Source organism: Crotalus tigris, unplaced genomic scaffold (assembly GCF_016545835.1).
Source record: "Crotalus tigris isolate CLP2741 ecotype Arizona unplaced genomic scaffold, ASM1654583v1 scf7180000023598.3388751, whole genome shotgun sequence".
In the NCBI taxonomy this organism is placed as follows: domain Eukaryota; kingdom Metazoa; phylum Chordata; class Lepidosauria; order Squamata; family Viperidae; genus Crotalus; species Crotalus tigris.
Window position 1 is genome coordinate 1,321,389 of NW_024100068.1, and position 10,548 is coordinate 1,331,936.

A 10,548-nucleotide genomic window follows, 5' to 3' on the forward strand; every position below is an offset into this window, starting at 1 on the left:
TGGGCCAGCTGGTGGCCCAGCCGGTGGTCGGCCTGCTCCATCTCTGTCACTTGCCAGTTATGCCTCGGCCGGTGCAGGGGGCGGCACCACGCATGCGCGGCGCTCCCAGGCAGGGAAAGTCCTCGACTTACAACCGGTTGGTTAGTCCTTGACTCAAGAAGGCCCATGATATTAAAACACCCTATTTTAACATAGTAGAGAGTGCTCAGCTTATTGTTTACATATCCTGTATAAGCTATTTCAGCCATGATGTAATGAAAAGTTTATATTCTATGCACAATTACAATCAACACTGCTTTAAGACAATATATGATGCATACTTTTACCAAATGCAATGCATCCTCTATATTCATAAATAATGCATACCCAGAAACATTAGTAGGAATACTTTACATTAATAGCATAATTCAGTTCAAAACTAGGATCCTCACAGATCACTAATAACTATCACTGTTGTGAGCCTTTTGTTCATATTCAATTATACCAAATAAAAAGCAATTTTATTTTAAATTGGTTTAATGAACGAAGTAGAAAAATGGCATTCTGATTGAGACAATTGATAAACTTAACCCTACATAAAAGGTTTGGAGTTAGTGAAATATAAAACAGACCATCTAAGGACCTGCAACTTCCAAAAACACATGAATGCAAATCTTACCACAAACCAAAAAAATTACTGCTAATAATTTCACTGAAGTATAACAACCATAGTTTGGCAGGAGTTGAAATTATCTCAGGAAGATTCAGGTAGGAGAAGCACAATTTGGGTACTTAGAACAACTTGTGCTGACCTTGCAGGATAATAGATACAATGAATGCTCTTTTCAGTGTCATTTTGCTAAAAAAACCAGAGTAATCTATCCCAGCACTGAAAGAATCTGAAAATCTCCAAATTTAAAAGTACCACTGTCTCTCCCACTTAAGAAATCCATCTCTATTATTAATAGTTATTCTACCTGACTTTCTATTTGATTTCTCTTATTGTCTGCCTACAAAGAATTTGAAAATGTACACAGGCAAAGTGCTGTTCTTTCCAAATCATAACCAACCAAGATAGAGCCATACTTTTCATATTCATTTACAGTCAAGACACATTAACATAACCTCTGTGGAGGAAACTTCTAAAAAACAGACAATTATTATATTAAAGCCATCACATTTCCTGACTCTTTTGAAATGCCAGATCTTTTTTGTTATGCCTTAATCTAAATAGGAACAAAAAAAAAAAAAAATTAAAACGTCAAATGGGAGATTCCATGTCCTACATTAGCAATTATCTTGCAAAAAAGTTGCATATTTAGCAAGCTAAGAACATCAAGTATCAAATCTTGAGCACTGCTTTCTCTCTCTCTCTTTCTCAGGTTCTCACATTCACATTACCCCCCCCCCCAGCACAAAATGGCGACGTGGACAATTGGGGGAGGAGAAGAAATAAAAGAATGAAAACATCCCCCGAAGAAAAAGGAGGAAGGGGGGAGGAGGGAGGGCATAAGAGGACATAAGAAAAAAAAAGATGAAGACAAATGTGAATGGACGGAAAGCTATTTGCGGAAAATAGGAAGAAAAATGATAGTTGAGAAGCAAAGAAGAGGGGTATCGCTAGGAACAAAAGATGGGCACGAAAAACAGGTATAAAAAATAAAATAAATTCCTGGAAAAGGTTCCCAAAGACAGATCTTCCAAATTCACTCTCATCTAGAATCATCACGTCTACCAATTTAAAAATGGGACACAAAATTTCGAACAAGAAGATCAGGTTAAAACTGGGTAGAAGGCGGGAGTTTACATAATTTGGCAACCTCCAGACACACGGCGGACTACAATATCCATAATCCAGAATTTCGCTCGGTCAGCCTGTCTGCCATCACACGGTCGGAAAAGCCTGGGGTGAATATAATCGCTCCTAGGCTGACGGGGGTTTGCCCGCGAAGACCGAGAGATTATAAAGATGGGGGAAAGGAAAAGGTTCTTCTTCCTCGCATACAGACGCTCCGTCCTTCCTGAAACTCCACACATAAAATTTACATTGTTTAAAAAACGGGAAGGGGGGGGCTGTTCTCCTCCTGGACCCTAACAACGGCAGGCAGTCCGATCCGGAAAAGGCTTCCAGGCCGCGAACGGTAGTGAAGGGCAAAAGATCATCTCCTTACCTTTTCTTCTCGCAGGGGCCATCCGTCGTCCTGCAAGGCTCCATGGCGACGGCGGAGGCCAGCTTTTGGCTGGCCGAAACAGATTCTCACAGGACGGCGGGCTTCAGTGGCCTGCAAACGCGAAGGAAAGAAGCCAACGAGTTGCGGGAGGCGGGGAAAGTCTCTCCAAACGGGTCAGAGGCGCTTCGCGAGTGGCGGCCGTCCCGACTGTGAAGCTGAGCGAGCTCTGAAGGGGGCGCAAGAGGGGAAAAGAGGAAGGCCTGACAGGCGGAGCCGAAACCCGCCGGCCTCGGCCTCACCTTCTCATCACGAGCGCGCTCTGCCCCAATGAGAAGCTTCCTGGTGGCCCGGCCCCCCTCACAACCCGGCTTGGCCGAGCCCTCTGTGGGGAGGCGTGGCGCGGCTTCCGGCTTCAAGTGTCCGGCAATCTGCGGGAGCGAAGGAAGAATCGGCCTGCGTTGGCGCTGCTTTTCGTGTTTGTTTGGTTTACTGTTAAGAAAAACGTCGTTTGAAAGCCCCGGCGCTCAGTTCTCCTGCTCCCGATCGAAGCATGATCACGCACGCCTGGCATATTTCACACTCGCTGACCAGCTCAGCACGAGTGGGCCTACGCTTATCTTGGGTGGAATATGGCATGCTGCTGCATGACCTGAATTGTTTTTATTCCACCCTTAAAATGCAGTCTAGATTGCATATACTAAGAGAACAATGTAAGAGCAATATTGAAGGATTTTTTTTAAAAAAATTGAGTAACTTAAACATAAATTGATATAAACCTGAAACATATTTCTAAGAGACTGTGTTTGCCAAGACAATGTTATCAATTTACCCAACCCAATAAATTGACCATACTGTAAATTTAATCACAAAGGCTGGGTTCATATGACAAATAAAACTAAATGTAGCTTAATTATTGCATTCTACCTAAGCTGGGAAGTGAGTCTAGCTCAGTGTTTCCAAGCTTTTTCCATCATTATCCAAAACTACTTATCAGAAAGTCCTCTTTCAGATTCCCCTATTATGATTAGGTAATGGATCATGTCGTTACCCAAAGAAAAAACACTTTTACTCAATTTTAGCCAGCTTTGGGAAGTGCTGCTTTAGCTAGATTACAGGATATGATTAAAATAATGTAAAAAAAAAAGATTAAAGAAAAAAGTCAATAGTAAACTATAAAGTGCACAAATATATTCCCAACCAACTATCAAAAGGGAATTGATTGTGCCACACTACCCCAAGGTCTATTGAAATGTTCCGCAATTAATGGTACAGGTTTTTGTCACGCTTTTCAACCATCTACATAAAAAAAGTGAGCAAGAGGTTATATTTCAGTACACTAATGAGTTTTCTTCTAATAAATATGCTGATTGTAATCCATGTGCACTTATTTGGAGCAAATCTCACCAAACCTAGTAGAGCATAATTTTAGATATAAATAATGTGGATATATATTCCCAGAAAAATGAGGCATAATTGGCTAAAGTCCCTAAACAATACATTGTAATACACTGAGTATATCTTAACATACTTGTCCATCTGTCCCCTTGTGTATCTTTGTCTGTCAAAAGTGGGATTTATTACCACTTGCTACCTAATCCTTTTAAAGCTGTATGTTAGAGATTAAACAATCATTTTCCACCTGTAAAACTACAGACTTTTCCCCATCTATGGGTTTATATAAAACATAAAGGGCATTGATCACTCTGTAGACAAATACAATGTAGCATAGCATGTGGTTAGGTTCCATTTACAAATGTCCCCTTAATATTAAAAAGCAAATATTACATTGCCCATTAAGTGCTGTACTGATATGCTTGGAGCATTATATCCCAAATCTCTTCTATGGCACAAGAAAAAACAACCATTTCTTTCCCAAAACCCACATTGATGCCAACATATAGATTCAAGAAGTTCCTGATCACGTGATATAGTACTTACATACAAGGAATTTTATACGACACATCAGATAAATTGTTCGTTTAACTTTGTAGTGGGCATGATAGAGTAGGTTCACATAACAAACATTAACAAAAAGTCAATCAAATTGTATAGCTGGCTTGATATGTCGTGGAAAACCAGCCTACAATTCCATGCGCTAACAGCCTCGTGCTTCACTATTATCCTATTTTATTGTACACCACACAGAATTCCTCTCTGAGGGAGACGGGCAATTTAGAAATATATATTATGATAAATATTTGAATAGGAATCTTCTGCCTAGTGATTAAAGTTTTTGTGCCAGCATGGTATAAATTAAAATGACCCAGCTTATCTACCATAGAATACTAAATTATTTTGCCCAGAGTCACCTTGTAGGGGAGATGGGTGACATAAAATATAATAATAATAATAATAATAATAATAATAATAATAATAATAAGAAGAAGAAGAAGAAGAAGAAGAAGAAGAAGAAGAAGAAGAAGAAGAAGAAGAAGAAGAAGAAGAAGAAGAAGAAGAAGAAGAAGAAGAAGAAGAGGAAGAGGAAGAAGAAAGAAGAAACAACATGTTCTCTAGAAAATCTTTTCAAAACATGTCTTGATTTGTTATTTGATAAATGTTTTCTTTGGAACAGCAAGAAAGTATTGGTTCAGAAAAATCATGCCCAGTAATGAAAAAAGTCAGCTACTGACTCATATATTCTGGCACCACCACCATCTTTTCCTTTTGTCTCCACAGGTGTGTTAGACCAGGGCTTTTCAACCAGTGGTATGTGTACCACCTGTGCTACATTGGCACCTGGCAGATGGTATGCGACCATCCTAGAAAAGTGGTAGCGGGGGAGGGGAATGAGCTGAACCGGTGGCAGCACCGCACAAGCCTGAGCGAGAGATGGCTGGAGCTGCAGGGCTGTCAGGGCTCAGCAGAAGCTCCAGGATCAGTACCGCTTTCCAGCTGATTGGTGCTTCTTCGGGACTGTCAGGGCTCAGCTGAAGCGCCAGGATCAGCACCAGCTCCAGCTCCAGCTGGAGCTCAGCGCTGATCCTGGTGCTTCTGCTCAGCCCTGAAGAAGCACCAATCAGCTGGAAAGCAGCACTGATCCTGGTACTTCTGCTCAGCCCAGAAGAAGCACTGATCAGCTGGAATGTTGCAGCATCTCCAGGGTCTTGTGATTTACATTCAGATTCTTGGCAACTGATTCATATTTATGATGGTCACAGTGTCCCAGGGTCCTGTGAAGTGACCAAAACCTGCTGCAACCACCCAGCAGATGGGGGGGGAATAAAAACCAAACACCCCCCACCCCCGCTGCCAATCCTCAACAGAAATGTTCACAACAATGAAAACCTCAAACAGGAGGAAGAGCGCGGCCGGGTGGGCAGGCAGGTTCTTGCTTGGCTGTGGCTTGGGGGACACTTTTTTCAATACCATTGTAACTTCAAACAATCACTAAGCAAACTGTTGTAAGTTGAGGACTATCTGTACTTTATCACTTTTTTCCTTTTTGAGGGGGGTAATCAAGTTTTTGACACCTTGCTAGGCGACTGGTGGTACTCAGATATTGCCATATGCTAAAAGTGGTGCAATGGGTGAAAAGGTTGAAAAGCCCTGTGTTAGACTACAACTCCCATCATTGCCAGATAACATGTGGAAGATTTCTGAGAAAAGCTGTTAAGAGCCTCAGATCTAGGTTATGTCAAAGGAAACTTACTTTGGGGGAAAGGAAAACTCAGAATGATGGTATTTTCTCAGATAGGAAGAGACAATATCAGTAATCGTTATCAATCAATCGGAGTCTAGGTTATTTTTGCTACTGTAAATTCACCTGCTCAAAAGTAATGAAAATCTAATCTTTAGCTATTCATGTATAAATAAATTTGCTTGCTATAGTACTGGAAGCCTAAGTGAGACATAAAAGCAGACATAGAGATACACACTATAAGCAGGTTAGAACTACCTTTCTTCTTGAATTTCACAGCATCAATTTACAGTTTTCATGAAAGACAAAAATATTCTGTTTTAGTAAAGATTTTAATCTATAATTTACTACAACACAGAATGTTCTTCCTTTTTATATATATAAATATTTTATTGGTTTTTAACTATAACAATCTCCAGTGCCTGGTGTACAGCGTGTTGTCTTCGTTTATATTTTAACAAGAAAAAAAGGACAATAATATTTAATTAACAATAATAATTAAATTTAATAATTCCATAAATATATTAATGATATATCTCTTTGATCTTCTCCCATTTGTATTCTCCTTCTTCAACCTTAGCCAAAATATAATTCTTAATATTTTCAATATATAAATGATTAGATATAGGCATTTTTATATTTATACAAATAATAATAATCTCTCTATATAACAGTTTTTTCAGCTTATATTATTCTCATAACCATCATCTCATTAGTTCAGCATGCATCCTATTTTTATAATTTTTATTTCCTTAAATTCCCTTATATTCAATCCAATTCTTATCAAGTCATAGTTTCTTCATATTAGTCATCTAACTGCCCAAATTTTCCCATTTAGATACATCATCGCAATATTTTATGTCATGCATTATAAAAAATACTATACTTTTTATCTATCTTATCTAGATATAACATCCTTTTTAATCAGTTTATATTTCACTTACCGGTATATTAATAAAAGTTACATCAACCTACTATTTTAACATTTCATATATTATAGAACATACTATATTACTTAAATCTCTTATCCTTGTTGTTATAAGGTCCCTTTATGTTCAAAATTCTCTGTTTTTTTAGCCATATTCAAACAAATGTTTATTCAAGTAATAGTCCATATGATAGGGCAAGTCAAATCTCTTGTATCTTTCTCTGGTCTTCTTCTTTTGCTGAGTAATTTTCCAAGTTGATATAATCCGCTTACCCAGCAATTCCTGTATTTTTACAAATGTTGTTGGAAATACAAAAGATGAAGTAAGTAAGATGAATACTTTCTGTGTCCCAAACTTTGATGGTTCTCCTGATAATTCTACAGTCCATTCCATTTTTCTTTACTTTGGATTAAAGTGAAATCTGTTAATTAGTTGCTTAAGCAACAGTAAAACTTATATGAACTATAATCATAGTTTTTTTGTTCACATCAATGAAACTCCAAGGAAACAAGATTATAGCTTACCTTCATCTGTAGCACCATCAATGGTATTAAGCCATAATAACAATGTTGCAAGAAATGATAGTCTGTTTAAACTACTTCTGACATGGGGACATCAAAACTTACATGTTATGGTTACATGTTACCATTATTTACATGAATTCATGGTATTCTTTATCAATCAAAGGAAATATACCGTACCCTACATTTTGAAAAACATAAGAAAAGCAAATGGTATGTTTATCAGAGTTACTATTTATTTAAAAAGTTACACTGGCCATCAGGAAGCAGGCACCAGATTATCATTTTCCTTGTTTTTGAGATTAATCGAACATGGGAAGGCAGATGTTATGCCTTGAAGTTCAAACCCTTTACCAAAAATTGAACGCAGAGACACAAACCTGGGAGTGAGGGCTAGTATAATCTAAAGGTGAGGAGATTAAATAAAATCTAGATGGGCTTGAGAGTGTGTCAAAAACAGGATCTAATTTAACAAGGAAAAATGTAAACAACTGCATCTGTGTTGGAAAAATAAAAGACATGGGTCTAGGATTGCAAGACCTGGCTTGAGAGTAGGACATGTGAAAAGGATCTGTGTGTCCTTGTCAACTACAAGTTAAACATGAGCTAGCAGTATGATCAAGTTGCTAAAAAGGCAAATGCTATCTTAGGGTATATAAGCAGAAGCAGAGCCCTGAACATAGAAAGCAATTATTCAAATCTACTCTGCCTTTGTTGGATGCCATTTGAAATTTTATGTCCAGTTAAGGGCATTACAATACAAAAAGGAGAATGACAAATTGGAGCTAGTTGAAACACCATTAAGATAGTGAGAAATCTGAAAAAAAGTTCTATGGGAAACTGTTAAAGGAACTGGGAATGCTTAGCCTAGACAAAAGGCACATGAGGGAAAGTTTGATAGGATCTGAAGGAATGCCACACAGAATAGAGAGTGGACTTCTATATTGTCCCTGAGAGCAGGATCAGAACCAATGGATTAGAGTTCTAAGGCAGGGGTGCCCAACTCCCAGTCCATGGACAAGTACCAGACCATGGCATGCCAACAACCAGGCTACACAAACAAGCAAAGCCCCATCTGCGGGATGCAGGATGCAGACAAAACCACGCTCCTCCAGTCTGTGGAAAAACCTCTCTCCACGTAACCGTTCCCTGGTGACTAAAAGGATAGAGACCTCTGTTCTAAGGAGTAGTTCAGGCTAGACATCAGAAGGAATATCCTGACTATTTAAGACAGTGGTGGCGAACCTATGGCACGAGTGCCAGAGGCAGCACTCGGAGCCCTCTCTGTGGGCACATGTGCCGTTGCCCCAGCCTCACCTCCCTCCGTGACCCCCTCCTCTCCAGCAGCCCCCCTGAAGGAGAGTCGCCCCTGAGTGTGGCCCAAGAATATGGCAGCCAGGCAGTGTAGATGAAACTCTGCCCTCACACCCCATAGTGCACAGTTGATGCTGCAAGGCGCGGGCAGAGGGCGTAACCGCCACTCAAATCTCCCTTCCAATTCTGTGATTTCATGAAACCATAAAATAAATCTCAGTTGATTGAGTTCTGCATGGAAGACATGAGTTTGATCACTGATCAAAAGCAATGTTCTGTTGTTTATCTGTAAATAAAGATAAATTATTTAAAGATCAATTGGAGGACACTTATTCCAAAATGCAATTCTGGCCTTAACAATTAACCAGTGGAACAACCTGCCTCCAGAAGCGGTGAATGTTCCAACACTGGAAGTTTTTAAGAAGAGACTGGACAGCCATTTGTCCAAAATGGTGTAGGGTTTCCTGCCTGAGCAGGGGGTTGGACTCAATGACCTCCAAGGTCCCTTCCAACTTTATTATTATTATTATTATTATTATTATTATTATTATTATTATTATTATTATTATTTATCTTCCTGGTAAACAAGAGTGTGTAATAACTTAAACAGAACCGCATCCAAAAAGATAATTTGGATAATACTCTGTTCACTGCAGAAAGTCTTATTTATTTGTTTGTTTATTTATGTATTTATTCTATATGCCACCCATCTCACAGTTGAGTGACTGAGTGAATTACAACAGTATTTTTATATTAACAAAAAGTTATGTTTGATTTTACTGTTTAATATTCTTTGTTTAGATAGACAGATATAACTTCAAAACAATTCAAATCCACATGTCAAAGTCTGCCCAAAAGATATGTTTTATTCATTTATAGCAATTTTATCACCTTGTCTAAGGAATTCAACATATTATCTATGGTTCAATCTCTATTTTATTTTTACATCAGCCTAATAACATAGCTTAGAGAAATTAATGTTTTACAATCAATGTATTGGCACAATTGCCAACCATTATTTACAGAATAATAGAGTTGGAAGGGACCTTGGAGGTCTTCTAGTCCAACCTCCTGCCAACAAATTACACTTGTTAATGATTCTCAGTGATCTGTGGTGGGACCAGGATGGTGATGGTGCATCTATTCTAGGACTTTTCAATCAATGGTATTCAATATCATCAATCATGGTATCCTTCTGGACTGGTTTAGGGAATGGTACATTGGGGGGATGGGCAGGGTACAGTGTTGCAGAATTTTTCTCTTTTGTTAAAATAAGCAACAGCTAAGACTCAGATATGAACCAAATTACTAGAAAGTAGGAATTATTGATCTAAAAGATGAAGTGAGAAAAAATTAGGGTTGCTAATATTATTTTGAAACAAACAGTGGTAACTTTTAAGAGACATATATTTAAATATTGGTCTTAGCCATAGTTTACTAGAACTTTACTAGAAAGTTCATTGCATATAATGGGACTTGCTTCTGAAAAAGCAGAAATAGGATTGGACATCTACTTTCATAAGCTAGGGTCACCCTTTGCTAAGTGGTGCCCAATTGTTAAATGGTACCAAATACAGCACTTTCTCTTTTTATGTTCTTTGCCCTTAACAGCTTGATCTGCAACTATTAAAAACTTATAATGAGGCCATATAATGCCATATAACAGAATAACAGAACAGAATAAGAGAATTGGAAGGGACCTTGGAGGTCTTCTAGTCCAACTCCCTGCTCATGGTTGTCCAATCTCTTGTTCAAAACTTCCAATGTTAGAGCATTCACAACTTCTAGAGGCAAGTTGTCCCACTGATTAATTGTTCTGTCAGGAATTTCTCCTTAGTTCTAAGTTGCTTCTCTCCTTGACTAGTTTCCATCCATTGCTTCTTGTCCTGCCTTCAGGTGCTTGACTCCCTCTTCTTTGTGGCAATATTAACCTTCACTTGATGATTTTCTAATTCTTTTTTTATAATTGTTATATCATGGTTTTAACTAATGATTAT

The 10,548-nt window shown here is 38.5% G+C and overlaps 1 protein-coding gene across 2 annotated transcripts in view; it reads right to left on the reverse strand.

Annotated features, from left to right (window-relative positions):
* The window catches only part of HIF1A (hypoxia inducible factor 1 subunit alpha), a 45,574-nt gene extending 43,062 nt beyond the window's left edge, over positions 1-2,512 (reverse strand). Inside the window, exon 1 of one of the 2 annotated variants that reach the window (XM_039319453.1) lies at positions 2,151-2,508. In XM_039319453.1, the coding sequence (XP_039175387.1) occupies positions 2,151-2,194 (44 nt within the window). In that variant the 5' untranslated portion in view covers positions 2,195-2,508. Of the gene's footprint in view, positions 1-2,150 lie in introns of both variants that reach the window. The other variant, XM_039319454.1, reaches the window with a different exon arrangement.
* Between the last annotated feature and the right edge of the window lie 8,036 nt (positions 2,513-10,548).